The following is an 18702-nucleotide window of genomic DNA, read 5'->3' on the forward strand; positions in this document are numbered from 1 at the left end:
GAGATGAATGGAAAGCTGCTTTTAACTGCCCCGTGGGCTACTTTCAATTTAAAGTGCTCCCTTTGGGATTACAAGGAGCCCCTGCAGTATTTATGCAACTGATAAATGAAATGCTACATGAGCACTTGTATGAGTGAGTTTTGGTATACCTGGCTGATATATTAATATACACTGAGATGAAAGCGGAGCACATAAAACTGGTCAGAGTGGTCCAGAATAAACTCCGTGCTGCTAAACTATATGCCAAGCTTTCAAAGTGTGAATTCTACAAATAGAAAATTGGCTACCTCAGCTACCAGATCTTGCATGAGGGGGTGGAGATGGACCCAGAGAAAAAGCACGCTGTTTTAGAATGGAAAACCCCATGCACCAGGAAGCAAGTGCAAATTTCCATGGGCAGTTCATTCCCTCCTTTGTGCAGATTGCATTCCCCATTATGAATTTATTAAAATTCAAGTGGAGAGATAAGCTAAAACCTAGCCAGCCACTAAAGTGGATTATGGAATGCCAAGCCACGTTCGAAAAACTGAAAAGATGTTTTTCTGCGGAGCCAGTCCTGAAGCACCCAGACCCAGAGAGACTGTTTGTCATTCAGGCCGACACTAGTGACGTGGTTGTAGGTGCGGTACTACTCCAGGAAAACAAAAAAGGCCAATTGCAACCCTGTGCATACACTTCAAAAAAAAATACTGAGACCGAACAAAGCTGGGCATTGTGGAAGAAGGAAACCTATGCAGTGAAGTAGGCCCTTCTCAATTGGAGGCATTTTTTAGAAGGAAGCAAAATCCCTTTACAGGTTTGGACTGACCACAAAAGCCTAGAAGCATTGAAAATCTGAGGAAACTGTCCCTCAAGCAGGCACGGTGGGCCCATCACTTCCAGTGCTTCAATTTTACCCTCCACTATTTAGTGGGGTGGGGGGACTTCCTGACAGACACCCTATCCAGGCTGCCACAATACAACAGTGTAAAGGCCAAAAGAGTCAAGCCTCTATTCCTATTGCAGCAACTAGCAACCCCAGTAACCACGAGGGCACAATCAAAAGGCACCCCACCATTAGATAACACTATCTTCTTGGCCTTTAAGCAAGACCTGGAAAAGACAAATGGTTCATTAGTTACAAGAACCTTTGCTCCATGACATAGGGGCTGGCAGGGTTAGGAGGGAAGTTATATGTCCCAGCCAGCCAGAGACTAAATACTATGCAGACCTGCCATGACTCAAAGGTGGCGGGACACTTTGGGCTTGTAAAGACCCTACAATTCTTAAAAAGACAATTCTGTGGCCTTCTATCAAAAGGTTATGTGACCAGCTGCCCTAGATGAGGCTAGAACAGCCTGTAAGGCCCAAGCAGATAAAAAGAGAATGGAACCTAAACCATTCCACATTGGGGACAGAGTATACCTGTCTACTAGGTTCCTGCAATCCCTTCAACCCTCCAAAATGTTAGGGCCAAAATTTGTGGGATCCTTCCCTATCAAACACATTATAAACCCAGTCACACTGGAGTTGGACCTCACCGAGGCCTTGATGCAAATCCACCCTGTATTCCAATGCAGTCTGCTAAAGCCTCAAATAATGTCACTTTTACGTCCAGTAACTTCCCCAGCACCACAATCCATCATGGTAGAGGGTGAACAACACTTTGAAATTAAGGAAATCCTAGACTCGTGCAAACTCCATGGAGCCACCCAGTATTTGGTGGCCTGGAAAGACCTCACACCATGCCAAAACAAATGGGTGCACAAGAAAAATTTTAGAGTCCCTAGCTCAGGGCTTTTCAACCTTTTCACCCATTGTAACACTTTTAGGATATGGCAACATCCAAGTACCACCAGTTGCCTACCAAGGTGTCAAAAACACGATGACCCCCCCCCAAAAAAAGAAAAAAGTGATGAAGGTAGCCCTCGACTTACAACAGTTCGCTTAGTGACTGTTCGAAGTTACAATTGCACTGAAAAAAGTGCCCCCAAGCCACATCCGAGCAAGACACCTGCCTGCCTGGTGGCGCTCTTCCTCCTGTCCAAGGTTTTCATTGTTGTGAACATTTCTGTTGAGGATTGGCAGCGGGGGTGGGGGGTGTTTGGTTCTTATTCCCATCTCTGCTGGGTGGTTGCAGCAGGTTTTGGTCACTTCACATGACCCTGGGACACCGTGACCGTCATAAATATGAATCAGTTGCCAAGCATCTGAATGTAAATCACAAGACCCTGGAGATGCTGCAACATTCCTGCTGATCGCCGCTTATTCTGGGCTCAGAGAAGCGCCAAGATCAGCTGGAGCCTGGCGCTGATCCTGGTGCTTCCGATGAGCCCTGACAGCCCCAAAGAAGCACTGATCCTGGTGCTTCCACTGAGCCCTGCAGCTCCAGCCATCTCTCGCTCAGGCTTGTGCAGTGCTGCCACCGGTTCAGCTCATTCCCCTCCCCCGCTACCACTTTTCTAGGATGGTTGCGTACCACCTACCAGGTGCCAATGTACCACAGGTGGTACCCGTACCACTGGTTGAAAAGCCGTGAAATAGGGGAATCAGTTATTATATAAGGGGCATCATTTTTTTAAAAAAAATCTATCAACTAAATTACCTACTTATGAAAATAGTGTCTAGGATGATATCCCTCAGTTTGGTGATAAGTTATCTGTAACATTCTACCCTTCTCCAAAAAATAATTATTTTCATCTATTAGTTTAAGACACTTAAAACATCAATAAGTTACAACTTGCCTAACAATAAGCTTCAGCAGCATGTTAATTTTATTAATATAAATGCCATTTTCACTATTTTTCATAAGTTACTTAGAAATTAACTCTTAACACTTTTTAAAATATAAAAATTAAGTATACTCTTCACTTAGCTTCTTAAAGATTACCTTGACAAACTGTTAAATAATTGATAATTATAAAATACTTCAAAACTCATGTATATTAAAATTCAGCTTACCAGCCATTTTTATTGACATATGTTGCTAGGTAACCATGATTTTCCCAGTTATGAATAGTCTCTGTCATTCCCTCCTTTTGGAAGATGGACTGTAGACCTTTAAAAATGGCATTACAATCAGCTAGACAAAGGGGAAAAAAACCAATGGGTTAATAAGGCCCAGTTCTTAGGCCCAGTATTCTTCAATATCTTCATCAATGACTTAGATGAGGGAACTGAAGGGGAATTCATCAAATTTGCAGATGACACCAAACTGATAGGAGTAGCCAACACCCCAGAAGAGGCATAGAATTAAGATCATGCGAAGTATTAGTACTGCTTTATAAAACCCTTGTAAGACCACACCTAGAATACTGCAGCCAGTTTTGGTCACCATATCCCTTCCAGCTCTATTCTATTCTATTCTATTCTATTCTATTCTATTCTATTCTATTCTATTCTATTCTATTCTATTCTATTCTATTCTATTCTTTCTATACATAGAAGTGATATTTAGTGCATTTTATGAGCATAAAATGACGACTGCTGTAATTTCTAAACTTTTTATGAAGTATTGGAAAATCAGGTTAAGATTCCTTATCCTCTCCTCTTTTAATAAATCTCGATAAAGAAATATTGTTTTCTGTGGAGCTGGCACACCTTACAAATTAATAGCAGTTTTAATAAGTATCTGTTTCCCAATTGTTTTAAGAATAGAATAGAATAGAATAGAATAGAATAGAATAGAATAGAATAGAATAGAATAGAATAGAATAGAATAGAATACAATACAATACAATACAATACAATACAATACAATACAATACAATACAATACAACACAATACAACACAATACAATTTTTTATTAGCTAAGTGCAATTGGACATACAAGGAATTTGTCTCTGGTGCTAAGTTTTCAATGTACATATAAGCAACAAGTGATAAATCATCATCACAAAATACAATCATCATAAATCATAAGATACAACTCTCAGTGATAGTCATGTGCTAAATAAGCAAACAACATAAATCAAAAAAGGATACTAACTAAAAGCAATCAACATAAAGCATAAGATACAAACAACAAAGTTATAGCCATAAGAAGCTAAGGAAATAGGTAAAAGGAAAGATAATAGTAATACAGCCCTACTAGGTGGTTTGACATGCCGGCCTACTAGGTGGTTTGACATCCCAGGGCATGACAGTGCTGTGGGAATTAGTTGTTTAGCAGTGATGGCACAGGGGGGGGGAAATGTTCTTGTTTCTAGTTGTTTTGGCGTGTAATGTCATCTTCAGGGAAGAAGTTGAAACAGTTTATGTCCAGAATGTGAGTGATTTATAGATATTTTCACAGCCCTCTTTCTGGCTTGTGCAGTATATAGGTTCTCAATGGAAGGCAGGCTGGTTGAAATTGTTTTTCTGCAAACAGGTTTGTCTTGTTTGCTATGCCAAACTGACAGTTATACAGGTGCAAATAACAGGCTCAAAAATTCCTTTGTAGAACTGTATTAGTAGCTCCTTCAGTAGTCTGAGCTTTCTAAGTTGGTACAGGAAGAACATTTCTTGTTGTGCTTTTTGATATTAGGTGTCAATCATCATCATCATCATCATCATCCTCTTGAATCAATACTCAACGCAGTTCAACTGTTTAGCAGCGACATCAGAATGGACTTTGGACTTGGAAAATGTGCTATATTATCCATACAACAAGGAAAAGTGGGAAAAATAGAAGGAATAGAACTGGGAAACGGAAGTATTATGAAAGCACTAGCAAAGGATGACGGTTACAAATACCTAGGCATACTGGAAGCAGATAACATCTTGAATGGAAAAGTCAAAGAGTCAATACAAAAGGAATACATCAGAAGAGTCCGCAAAATACTAAAATCAAAGCTGAATGGTGGAAATATAATTAAAGCCATTAATACATGGGCAGTCCCAGTGATATGCTTCCCAGCTGGAATTATCAACTAGACATTGGCCGAATTGGAACACCTAGACCGGAAAACTCGTAAACTTTTGAACATGCACCATGCTCTACATCCACAAAGTGACATCGACAGATTGTACCTGCCAAGAAGAATAGAGGGCAGAGGGCTACTGCAAATCCACCAAACTGTAGAAGAAGAAAAATGAAATTTGAATGATTATGTGAATTGAAGTACAGAAAAAATGCTGCAGGCTGTGAAAACAGAGAGCATTATCAAAATAACAGAAACAAAGGCAGAATATAAGGAAAAACGGCTGGATGATAGATTAAATAGATGGAAAACCAAAGCTTTGCATGGACAACATTTGAAAAACATTGAAGGAAAATGTGATAACAACTTGACATGGCATGGCTTAAGATGGGAACCATCAAGAAAGAAACAGAAGGCTTAATACTGGCTGCTCAAAAACAAGCACTACAAACTAATGCCATGAAAGCGAAGATACAAAAATCTACTGGCAATCCAAATTGCCGACTTTGCAACAACAAAGCTGAAACTGTTTCACATTTAATATGTGAGTGCAGCAAAATTGCACAAACTGATTACAAAGCTAGACATGACCGAGTTGCTAAACTAATCCACTGGGCATTGTGTAAAAAATATGACATGCCTGTGTCCGAAAAGTCGTGGGAACATAGGGTGGAAAAAGTTGTTGAGAATGAAAGGGTGAAGATCTCATGGGACTTCCAAATAAAGACAGATCGCCATTTGGAACACAACACGCCAGATATCACAGTTGTAGAGAACTGAAGCGTATAGCTGATTGATATCGCTGTACCAGGAGATGCCAGAATCGAAGAAAAAGAACTGGAAAGAATTATGAAATACCGCGACCTGGCCATCGAAACTGCGTGAGTATGGATGAAACGCGTAACAGTGATACCCATTGTCATCGGGGCACTGGGAACTATGTCCAAAAACTTTACAAAGTTTTACATCAAGAAACTGCAACTTCCTGCAATAACTCCAGCAAAGCTACAAAAAACTGCGCTACTCGGAACATCTTACATTTTAAGGAGATACCTGGTTGATACCTAGGATGCTGGCAGCAGCCCATGTCAACCATTAGTGCCAGTCAATTTGAGTGTTCAGTTGACTGAGTTTAATGTTTTATGAATAAAAGTTTTATAATGATGATGATGATGATGTTGGAAGGGACCTTGGAGGTTATGTAGTCCAACCCCCTGCTCAGGCAGGAAACCCTATACTATTTTCAGACGAATGGCTGTCCAGTCTCTTCTTTAAAACTTCCAGTGTTGGAGCATTCACAGCTTCTGGAGGCAGGTTGTTCCGCTGGTTAATTATTCTAACTGTCAGGAAGTTTCTCCTTAGTTCTAGGTTGCTTCTCTCCTTGATTAGTTTCCATCCGTTGCTTTTTGTCCTGCTTTCGGGCACTTTGGAGAATATGACTCCCTCTTCTTTGTGGCAGCCCCTGAGATATTGGAACACTGCTATCATGTCCCCCCTCGTCCTTCTCTTCATTAAACTACACATACCCAATTCCAGCAGCCGTTCCTTATATGTTTTCGCCTCCAGTTCCCTAATCATCTTTGTTGCTCTTCTCTGTACTCTTTCTAGAGTCTCAACATCTTTTTTACATCGTGGTGACCAAAACTGGATGCATTATTCCAAGTGTGGCCTTACCAAAGCATTGTAAAGTGGTATTAATACTTCACGTGATCTTGATTCTATCTCTCTGTTAATGCAGCCTAGCACTGTGTTGGCTGTTTTGGCAGCTGCAGCACACTGCTGGCTCATATTTAAGTGATTGTCCACTAGGACTCCAAGATCCCTCTCACAGTTACTATTATTGAGCAAGGTACCCCCTGTACATTTGGTTTTTCTTGCCTAAATGTAGAACCTTATTTTTTTCACTGTTGAATCTCATTTTGTTAGATAGCGCCCAGTGTTCAAGTCTGTCCAGATCCTCCTATATCTTAAGCCTGTCTTCTGGAGTGTTGGCTATTCCTGCCAGCTTGGTGTCGTCTGCAAATTTGATGAGTTCCCCATCTGTCCCCTCGTCCAAATCGTTGATGATGATGTTGAAGAGCACTGGGCCCAGAACAGAGGCCTGGGGCACCCCACTACACACTTCCTTCCATGTAGATACGGTTCCATTGAGGACCACATGCTGAGTACGGCCAGTTAGTCAGCTACGAATCCATCTGGTGGTGATGCGGTCTAACCCACATTTTTCTATCTTATCAAGTAGTAGGTTGTGACCTACTTTATCAAATGCCTTACTGAAGTCCAAGTAAATTATATCCACAGCATTCCTCTAGTTCAGGGGTAGGCAACCTCGGCTCTTTTATGACTCATGTACTTCAACTCCCAGAATTCCTGAGGAATTCTGGGAGTTGAAGTCCATGAGTCATAAAAGAGCCGAGGTTGCCTACCCCTGCTCTAGTCCACTAATTTTGTCACTTGGTCAAAGAATGCAATAAGATTTGTCTGGCATGATCTGTTTTCGACAAACCCATGTTGGCTTTTAGTAATGACTTTGTTTGCCTAGGTGCTCGCTGATTCGTTGTTTGATTATCTTTTCCAGAATCTTCCCAGCTATTGAGGTCAGGCCAATAGGTCTGTAATTTCCTGGATCCATTTTTTTCCCTTTTTTGAAAATGGGAACTACATCAGCTCTCTTCCAGTCCTCTGGTAGTTCCCCAGTGCTCCAGGATCTTTGAAAAATATAGTGCAGTGGTTCTGAGATCACATCTGCCAGTTCCTTGAGAATCTTGGGGTGTAATCCATCTGGTCCTGGTGATTTGAACTTGTCTAGGCTGGACAGGTGCTCACTTACCATTTTCTTCCCTATCTTAACTTGTATTTCTATTCTGTTTTTTATGGCACTATTTTCGATAGGTTGGACTGTTTTTTTTCCCTTTGTGTAAAGACAGATGCAAAAAACAAGTTAAATAGTTCTGCTTTCTCCCTGTTGTTTGTCACCTTCTTGCCACTTTCACCGACTAGTGGACCAATCATTTCCTTCATTTTTTTCTTGTTTTTACATGTTGAAAGAAGCTTTTTTTTGTTATTTTTGACTTTGGTCGCAAGCCTTAGTTCATTTTGAGCCTTAGCTTTCCTCACTTCATCTTTGCAGACTTAGTTATGTGCCCCTCTTTCCACTTTCTATACTTGTCCTTTTTATCTTTCAATTTATCAGAGTTCTTTATGCAGCCATGCTAGTTTATTTTGAGAGCTGTTATTTTTCCTCTTTGTTGGTATTGTGCTAGACTGGGCATTTATCTCAGTTTTCAAAATTTCCAAGCTGCTTGTTTTCCCCTTGAGGATTCTCATCCATAGAATCCCTCCCAAGCTCTCTCTATGTTTATTGAAATTAGTTCTCTTAAAGTCCAAGACTAGTTTGACTGTGTTCTATTGCTTATGCTTCCATAATGTTAAATTCCAATATTGCATGATCACTTCTTCCCAAGGTTCCTATGGCTTCAACACCTATCATTTCATCTCTATTACTAAGAATTAGATCCAATATGGCTAATCCCCTAGTTCCCTTCTCTATTTTTTGGTTGACAAAGTTGTCTGCTAGGCTTGTCAGGAATCTGTTTGATCTTCCACTTGGTGCAGAGTTTGTCTTCCAGTTGATGTCAAGGTAGTTAAAGTCCCCCATTACTATTGTAATGTGCTTCCTACATACCTTAGTTAGCTAACTAGCAAAAAGTTCATATATTTCCTCTGTTTGGTTGGGTGGCCTATAGTATACACCTATGGCAATGTCGTTTTTTCTCCCTTTTATGTTGACCCAAATGCATTCAAGTTTACAGTTTTCATCACTGTGCTCTATTTCTGTAGAGATGTAGTTATTTCTTATATAGAGAGCAACTCCACCTCCTCTTTAATTTGGTCTGTTTCTTTTAAATTAAATCCCTCTAGCTGTGTGTTCCAATTGTGGGTTTCATCCCATGTTTCCGTAATGGCAGCAATATCATATCTGCCCTCATTAACCTGAATTTCTAGTTCGCCCTATTTGCTGTTCATACTCTGTGCATTGGTGTATAGACATCCGAGTCCTTTATGACTGATCCTGTGTTTACTTTCTACATAACCTGTGTGGTGCCTGAGTTCCCCTATTGTCTTACCACCTATTTGGTTAGTGCACTTTGTGTGGCACCTGCTATTAAAAGCTTGATTTTGCTTGACAACAAGGTTGATATATTCTTGTCCACACACACATCTATGTTACATGCACTGATATCCCTATAGTTTTTAGATTGCCGGGGACAGGGATGTTCTGTATCAATTAACTCACTGTCCCTGTTGTTTAGTTTAAATATTCCTCCAGAAAATCTGTGAATTTATAGCTGAGTAACTCAATCCCTTTCTTTGATGGATGCAAACCATCTCTTTTGTACATTTTTTCATTGGACCAGCTACAGACATCATGACTAATATATCCAAAGCATTCCCCTTTACACCACTCCTTTAGCCACATATTGAATTGAGCTATACGCTGGCCTTTTCTGTTTTGCTCCTTATACACTAGTAAAACCTCTGGAAAAGTAAGCCTACAGCCTATTCTGCTAAGTTCCTGCCCCAAGCTCTGGAAATCATTCTGAGATAGTCCTGAGATATTATAGAACCTAGAAACGTGAAGCTCTCTCTTGTTGATACTGTGTTGTTTATATTGTAAGATGTGACAGAATAGGAGGACTTCTCCTAAAATCTACTATCATCTCTATAGTTTTGAATGTGTCCAGCTCAAGATTGTTCCAGCTGCACCACAGGGCCAGTTGTTCAACTTCCTGTCTATATGCAGATTCATCAGCAGATCCATGTTTTTCATGTGGGCCAACACTAACCTTTCAAAGGTCTTCATAACTACGGATGTCAGAGCATCCAGTCTGTGGTTGTTCAGTTACATGGAATGATAGTAGAGTGTTTGAAGCAAGAAGGCTGGTTCCAGGCGGTTATATCTGCCTCTTTGAGTGAGGGTAGTTTCCCCGCCGTCTTGAAGGAGGCAGTGGTGAGACCTCTCCTCAAGAAGCCTGCCTTGGACCCAGCTGTGTTAAATAACTTTCGTCCGGTCTCCAACCTTTGCTTCCTTGCGAAGGTTGTTGAGAGTGTGGTGGCGCATCAGCTCCCTCTGGTCCTGGATGAAGCGGATTATCTAGACCCGTGCCAATCGGGTTTCAGGCCCGGGTACAGCACGGAGACGGCACTGGTCGCTCTGGTGAATGATCTCTGGAGGGCCAGGGACAGGGGATATTCCTCTGTCCTAGTCCTATTAGACCTCTCAGCAGCTTTCGATACCATCGACCATGGTATCCTGCTGCGGCGTCTCAGGGGATTGGGAGTGGGAGGCACAGTTTTTCAGTGGTTCTCCTCCTATCTCCTGGGACGTTCGCAGTCGGTGTTGGCAGGGGGGCAGAGGTCGACCTCGAGGTCTCTCGTTTGTGGAGTTCCTCAGGGGTCGGTCCTCTCGCCTCTCCTGTTCAACATCTACATGAAACCGCTGGGTGAGATCATTCGTGGTTTTGGAGTTGGGTATCATCAGTATGCTGATGATACCCAGCTTTTCATTTTGACCCCAAACCACCCCAGTGATGCCCTTGACGTGATGTCCCGTTGCCTGGAAGCGGTTCGGGTCTGGATGGGGAGGAACAGACTTCAAATCAACCCCAACAAGACTGAGTGGCTGTACAAACCGGCATCCCGGGATATTCAGAATATTCCACCTCTTTCCATGGGGGGGGTGAGCTTTTACCCCCCCGTAGATAGGGTTCGCAACTTGGGAGTCCTCCTAGATTTGCGGCTTACTTTGGAAGACCATATAGTGGCTGTGACTAGGGGTCCTTCGCCCAGGTTCGCCTGGTGCGCCAGTTGCGGCCCTATCTAGACCGAGATGCCCTGTGTACGGTCACTCATGTGCTCGTGACCTCTCGTCTGGACTACTGCAACGCTCTCTACATGGGGCTTCCCTTGAAGACCACCTGGAGGCTCCAACTGGTACAGAATGCAGCCGCGAGTTGTCTTGGGAGTTTCCCAATACTCCCATGTTACACCTCTGCTCCGCGAGCTGCATTGGTTACCAGTTGTCTTCCGAGTGATATTCAAGGTTTTGGTTATGGTTTTCAAGGTCCTACATGGCATGGGTCCGGAGTACCTCGGGGGTCACCTGCTGCCGGCGTCAACTCCCCTCCGCCCTGTGCGTTCCCACAGAGAGGGCCTCCTCAGGGTGCCACCGGTCAGAGAATGTCAGCTGGTGGCCTCCAGGGGGAGGGTCTTCTCTGTGGGCGCCCCGGACTTATGGAATCAGTTGCCGGTTGAGCTCCGGACGGCGCCTGACCTTCGCTCCTTCCGACGCGATCTGAAGACCTATTTATTTGAACAAGCCGGCCTGGCCTGATGGGGGATGTGTTGGGGTTTTTATTGCGGGTTTTTTATATCATTATTTATTGTTTTAGCTCGGGCTCCTATTTAATTCTCTTTTAATTTTTGTATTTTGTATTTTATATGTGCCCTGTTCACCGCCCTGAGTCCTTCGGGAGAAGGGCAGTACACAAATATAATAATAATAATAATAATAATAATAATAATAATAATAATAATAATAATAATAATAATAAGAAGAAGAAGAAGAAGAAGAAGAAGAAGAAGAAGAAGAAGAAGAAGAAGAAGAGGAAGAAGAAGAAGAAGAAGGAACATCACACGTCTCTAGTGATTTATTAAAGATATGGGTGTAGATGGGGGCACAAGCTTTTAAGGAAGAAGGAGTTACCTTGTCTAGAACCTGGTGCTTTTCCAGGCTTTTGTCTATGAAATACACAAAAGTCTTATTTTTCTGTGATCACCAGAGGTGGGAGTCCCAGAGGGATGGAGTCAGTTCAGTACACATTGTGAGTTTTATTATTGTGATTTCTTACAATACAACTTTTGCTTATACTGTTTTCTATCAGATACCTTTCCTTAAACTGTTTCCTATCAGGTACTTAGGAGCCAAGTACTCAGCAGCACAAGGAATACAATAATCAATGACTTAATATCCAACTATCAACACCCTAATTAATTAAAAGCTACACATAACTAGATACCACATATAAATGCAACAGGTAGTGTACATATTCTAGAAAGAGAGAGAAGTTCCCTGATGATGGGCTCCAGCACAAGCCCGAAAGCTTGGAAGAATAAACCTTTGATCCTGGTTACTGACTCAGATTGGATCCTGCAACATTATCCTGGGACATGTATATTTGCCTTTATTCGCAAGAGATATGGGCAGCTGGTGTTTCCTATCTTTTTACAGTACATTAAAATGTGTCTATGATGGAAATGCAGATATTGGGTAATTTAGAAGCACAGTAATTAAATACAGTATATTCTGAAAAATAAATCAAATGATTTGATTAACTGATTTTAGGAATGTACATGTTTCTCATTGCAGTGTAGATGTTTCTCAAAGTGGAAAAAATTGTCAAATGAGCTTTGTGTTCATAGTCTATATAAAGCTAGCATCTGAAGTAAACAAAATATCTTCTATTGACCACCATTTCCTACTCCTCCATTTTTAGAAAAAAACTTCTCTTTACATGAAAAGCTTGATGCCAAGGCCAATTGTTTTAACAGATGGCAATGAACATCTGTTCATTGTGAAGAACATTTTTTTAAAAAAAAAGTAAACAAAACAGTTTCTCATGTTCATTTGTAATGTGAAGTTAAAGATCTTTTTTGCATTTAATACTTTGATTTCTCCTTTGTTTTTAACCATCATTTTGAAGTCAAATCACAGGCCTGTTATCTAAAGCAGGGCTTTTCAACCTTTTCACAGATTATACCACTTTTAGGACATGACAATATTCAAGTACCACCAGTGCTTAGCAAAGTGTCAAAACTTGATGACTAAAAAAAGGGGGGCTGGGGTTTTGGGCTTTACTGGTTAGATTCATTTGTTGTTATAGAAATGGCCAGTTTATAATATTATGGAAAAGTAAAAAGCTGAGGTTCAATGTTAATAATTCTTTCCTACTGCAACAGTGGAACTCAGAAGTCAATGCCTTTTTTCTTTTTCCTTTCTCCCCCTCACTTTTCCCTTTTTCTCCCACCCTTCGCTCGCAACCCCTCACCCTTTGCTACCAAAACCCTCTAGCTTACTCTTTCACTCACACATTGCTCGTACAAGCTTCTCTCTTGCTTTCACACCCGTTGCTCGCAAAAGCTTCTCTTGCTCCATTCACTCACACGTTGCTCACACAACCTTCTCTTACTCTCATTCACATACACATTGCTTACACAAGGTTCTCTCTTGCTCTCATTCACTCACACGTTGCTTGCAAAAGCTTCTCTTGCTTCATTCACTCACGTTACTCACACAAGCTTCTCTTTTGCTCTCATCCACTCACACATTGCTCGCAAAAGCCCCTTGCTCGGTCTTTCACTCACCCTTTGCTCGCAAAGGGCGCTCTCTCTCTCTCTCCTCACAGCTTCACTAACAAAAGCCTATTCTCTCTGTGTGTGGTTTTTTTCTCCTCTTCCACCAAGACCTGCTTTTATAGCTTCTCCTCTCTCTGCCTCTTCCTCCTTTTCTCTTCCGGGTGCACCAGAAGCCCCAATCAGCATGCAGCCACGCACGCAGATCCTGGGGCTTCTGCCAAGCCCTGCAGCTCCAGCTGATCTCCTCCAGGCTTTGCTGCTTTAGCTGGTTCTCTCCCCTACACTTGGCTAGGGGTCGCGTACCACCTGCCAGGTGCTCAAGTACCACCAGTGGTATGCGTACCACCGGTTTAAAAGCCCTGATCTAAAGAGCTAAGGAATAAACAAGATAAGATTACAGGTAAATGTTTCTTACTCTTACTATCAACACATTATTGATAGCAAAGCCATACAGCTTCAACCTCATTGTGTAATTTCCATTTGTATCTTTTTCTTTTCTCAGAGAATTCAAGGCAACATACTTTTCTTCATTTTATCTTCAAAACAAATCTCTGAGGCGGACTGGGCTATGAGAGAATTATTTCCCTAAAGTGAGATATCTGGTCAAGATTAAAACAAAATAAAAAGCCATTGACAGCTACAGTCAAATTTGAGAGGATACAGGTAGTCCTCACTTAATGACAACTGGGACCAGTAACCCTGTTGTTAAATGTTGCAATCACTAAATAAAACATCATATGACTGTGATAGGCTTACAATCTCACTACCCCTTTGATTATTAAGGGTAAGAAACAGAATTCAGATAGCAATAGGAAAGTAAGAAAAGATGTTGGTTTGGCTGTTTCTGGTTCACCAACATCCCTTTTGCACATCCTTATCATAAAGTATCGGGGTCTTTAAGCAAACCATCGTGTAACTATGATTTATGATTGTACTTCTTCCTTCTCTATTAACTCTATTTGTCACAAGCCAGTGGCACAGCACACAAGTGATGATCATGTGGCTGCAAGATACTGCAATGGTTGTAAAGGTATGCTGGTTGCGAAGTGTCCAAACGATGATCACATGGCCATGAGATGCTGCTACGGTTGTAAGGTTTTTTTTTACAGCATCACAACAGTTGCCAAACAAGGCAACTGATATTGCAAACAATGACCATCATATTTACCTTTATAAAACTTAGTCTTCTTTTTATAGAGCTAAAAATCAAACTGCAGTTAAATAACAGAATTATGCTAAATTTGCAACCAGATGTTTATTTCACCTCTTACCGCATAATTGTAAATACTTAATGTAACTATCCTGTTTACAAATGTATTAAAAATAGCTGTCATTAAACCTAAAATTAAGTCATATGCTGGTGTTCTTTCTTTCTTTGCAAAAAAACATACTGATGAAATTGAACTGGAAGAAAATGCAGATGCAAAAGATATAAAAGGCTGAGAAACACCGTCTTCTTCATCAATATAGTCCTTGCTTAACGACCCTCATTGGCAGTGCTTTTTTTGTAAAAGAAAAAGGTGCTGGAACTCACACGTCATACAACCCGCCTCGCCTACCCTACACAGTTCCATCCAAAAAAGGTGCCGGAACTCCGTTTTGAGCTTTCTATGACAAAAAAAGCCCTGCTCATTGGGATGAAAACTGTCAGCACAGAATGAAGCAGTTGTTTGGCAAAACATCATATGATATGACCATGCTTAGTGATGCCAGTTCCTGTAGTGCTAATTGCGGTCAGTAGGCGAGGACTGCAGCATCATTACGCAAGGATCTTACACTTCTGCCCTGTTGCATTTGCCTCTTCTTCAACACCTCCCATTTGCCTATCTCCCCTGCGTCTTTCCCCTTTTGGCCAGCTGCCCTACACTCTGCTAATGCCTATCCTTGTCACCCCCACCCCCAGACCTTCACAGCCTGCTTTCCTCTGCAGCTAATAAGAGGTATCCAACTGAGGCAGCCGCTGGCCCTTTTATGAAGTCTTGCAGCATCCCCACCTTCTCCTGGTTCCACTGTCCACACTCCTAAGCACCCACTCGCAGACCTATGAACTGCCCGTGCTTCCGACCTGAGATTGCCACCTTTTCCCACTTAACAACCCATGTGGTCCTAGGGTTACAGCATCAACTGGGACTGCCATTGCTAAGTGATGCAATCATGTGATATCATGGTTTATGACTGCATCTAAAGGCCACCAGATCGGGAATGATTAGTGTATAGATTTGTTCCCCAAGATGTGAAAGTCAAGGAAGCAATCAGGAACTCAGAATACTGTCTTTGTAAAATGATGTAATAAAATCTGGGGGCAAGATCTTAGCAAACCTTAATAATACATAGGAGCCAAAAAATATATTTGGTTATAGAACAGGAAGAATTGAAATCCAATGCAATCATTCCAAAAGCATATATACATGTAAAAGAATAAAGGGTTCTTTGTTGCCTGCCATTTGTAGAAGGTGATCTCTACCAGAAACTGCCAACTTTTGTAAAATCTACTGTCCCTATTCAGCCAAGCCTATTGAATTTTGTTAAGAAAAAAACACTGTAAGAAAAACAACTACTTTTCAGGTTTCTATAGTCTATGTGCCTTTTACAGTAGCTAAATGAAGCACATCAACAATACATACAGCTATCACATAACAGGTATACAACAAAATGCAAATGTGGAAGTGGAAAGGAACTCATAGTTTACAACAATTTGAGTTATTGCTTTCTTTTGTGGCAATAGTTGTGTGTTCCAGCAAAAATCATAGGAAATCTTTTAGTTGTTTCAATATGTTTTATGCCAATACAACAGACAATTTACTTACCAGCTCTATAGAACATCATATCTGATAAACAGGTCATTAATAGTGTCTTACACAAACACACACAAAAGGTTTGGCACCATCCAGATACTGCTAAGGAGGTTAATACATCAATTAAATGAAAAACAAATTTAAAAAATCACCTCTATGTAAACCACACCTGACAGAACTATCTCCTGGTGCTATAATAAAACCAACACATATATCATAGCCCAGACTGAGTCCAAAGCTGAAAAAGCTGCTTTAGTTGAGCCTGCGCAATGTCAACTCAGGATGGACATCATATAAGGCTGATCAATCACCAGCACTATCTAACCAGCAGGATCTGTGAGGTAAGGATGGCATGAGGCCTCCCAGTCCCTGCACCAGACAAGTAGAAGGAAGAACAGACCAGAGAAAACCTGTTGGGTTACTTGTCAAGCAATGGAATAAACCAGTATTTTTCAACCTTGGTAGCTTGAAGATGTATGGACTTCAACTCCCAGAATAACCCCAGGCAGCATGTTGACTGCTGAATTCTGAAAGCTGAAGTCCACATATCTTCAAGCTGCCAAGGTACAAAAACACTGAAGTAAACATTCTGACTGGTGATAGCTGGCTGCAGCGTTTAAAAAATATTTTCTTTGCCTATGTTCTCTTTGCTGGAAATAATATCTGGCTTGTGCATGACTTCTCTTGCACTATAGACCCTTGGACTAGCTGATAACCTTAAGAGAACAATTTTGGATGACTTTTCTGCACATTCCCCTTTGAAAACAAAATTCACAGAGAAGTCTTTGCCTTGTTTGACATTCCTTGCTATTGTCCTTTGAAACTGATAATCTCCTAAGAAATCGTCTTGTGTGTGTATGTGTTTAAAAACCTGAAACAGGACAGCATTTTGTGGTCTTTAAGTTCCATTGTTTAAGAAGTACCACCAAATGCATCTCCCAGCTTAGTTTTTAAATATTGTATTTCTTTTTACTTGCATTTACAGAAAGATTGGTCTATTCCTCTTATGCAGAATGACTGCAAATCCTATTGGTTGTAAAAAAAAATTGTACTACATCTGAATACATTTCTTAAAAGCCACTGAAGGTGAAGCGCTCTAAACAGACATGGTTGGATTCAGGCCTTTTGGAAAACATTGGGAAATAGCCCAATTTCAAGATTTGCAAAATAATAATGTATACGAACAAACAAATCCAACTGTCATATGAAGAAGTTAGAATAATTGTCCCAAATATTTCCTTCCCCAACTAAGAAAAAAGATAAAACATCAAACATCCCTATTTCTTTATTTTTAACAATTATTTGACATTTGACACAATTTCATTCCAATTTATCCTTGTAAGAATGCTTCCTGTTCTTCTATATGTTCTGTAGATCGTGTTTCTATTATTACTCTATTAAACAAGCATACCATTTCCCCTCTCCTAAACAGCTAACATTTTCTTTCTAACCCAATTTCCAGCAGAGCCTGGAAATCAGGAAGGGTAGGGGGAGATAACTGAATTACCCCCTCCATCAGCATCTCCGGAGAAAAGACCAAGCACCTGAGAGATAAATTAAGGCCCGTCCTTTGGCGGCAAGACGTATAAAATGAACAAATGCGTATTTCTACTGGACAGAAATAGGCCGCAATATCAGAAGCCCCCCCCCCCGCCCCCCCCCAAGGCACGGGCTCACATTTTTAAGTATATAAAGGAAATATGCCCGGAAGGGAGGAAAGATCTTTGCCTGTCTATTTTCAGATGAAAAGAGTAAATCGTATTAGGGTGAGAGGGGATCTGTTCAGCGAAACGAATAAGAGAAGACACATGGCAATTTTTCGCCGAGGGGAGGCCATAAAGCACATGCGGCTCGGAAGCGCGCATGGTTGGAAACGCAGCGAGAGGGGGCCGAGCTTTAGGCAATCTGCACTTACGAAAGGGAGGAGCTGCAGGCACGAATGTTAGAAAATAACTGCATAGCAGAAAATAATTGCAAATAGGGAGGTGGGGGGGGGGAACCCAAATTTGTCGGGGAATTGAAGATTCGGGAGAACAGGAGGTTCAAGAGTTGGCGGTAAAGGAGAGCCGGGGAGGAAAGAAGGGGATATGCCGCGTATTTGGGGACGGGAGGGCGAGAGTGGGCAGGAAAGGAGCACGCCGGGCCAAAGCCGACCTAGACAGCTCGCTCGCCTGCCTCATTTGCTGCAGAGGCCTGCGGGGAGCCGTGACTCTCGCTGCAAGAGCGACCCAGCAAGCCGTTCGGACCTCTCCTCTCCCCAGCGGCTGAGGAAGGGAAGGAAGAACAATTGAGGGCCGGTCGGGCAACCGGGAGTGGGTGGGTAGGCCGGAGAGGGCGAGTCGCCGGAACGAGGTGCCTCACCTGTGGCGCTGAGCGTGAAGTCGAGAGTGCTGTGTCGCGCTGCTGCCATAATGAAGTAGAAGAGCCCTGTGCCATGCCTGGTGGAACGGCAGCGCTCTGAGTGCCACTGCCTGCCTGCGCGGTAGGCGTAAGCGTGCCGTGTGGGTATTAGCACGCGAAGTGGAGGCCGGGGTTGCCGCCGCCGTGTGGGGAGAATCCGAAGGGGAGGGACAAATGACTGGGAGCGAGAAATCGAGGGCGAGGTGGGGGG

At 42.0% G+C, this 18702-nt stretch overlaps 1 protein-coding gene across 3 annotated transcripts in view; it reads right to left on the bottom strand.

Annotated features, from left to right (window-relative positions):
• The window catches only part of SMS (spermine synthase), a 43604-nt gene extending 24902 nt beyond the window's left edge, over positions 1-18702 (bottom strand). The window contains exons 1-2 of one of the 3 annotated variants that reach the window (XM_083362771.1): positions 18453-18701; positions 2941-3061 (exon numbers count right to left, since the gene is read on the bottom strand). In XM_083362771.1, the coding sequence (XP_083218897.1) occupies positions 2941-3061; positions 18453-18501 (170 nt within the window). In that variant the 5' untranslated portion in view covers positions 18502-18701. Of the gene's footprint in view, positions 1-2940; positions 3062-13305; positions 13724-18452 lie in introns of those variants that run through there. The other 2 variants (XM_083362773.1, XM_083362772.1) reach the window with 2 other exon arrangements.

The sequence above is a fragment of the Vipera ursinii genome (assembly GCF_947247035.1).
Source record: "Vipera ursinii genome assembly, chromosome: 4".
Classification (NCBI taxonomy): domain Eukaryota; kingdom Metazoa; phylum Chordata; class Lepidosauria; order Squamata; family Viperidae; genus Vipera; species Vipera ursinii.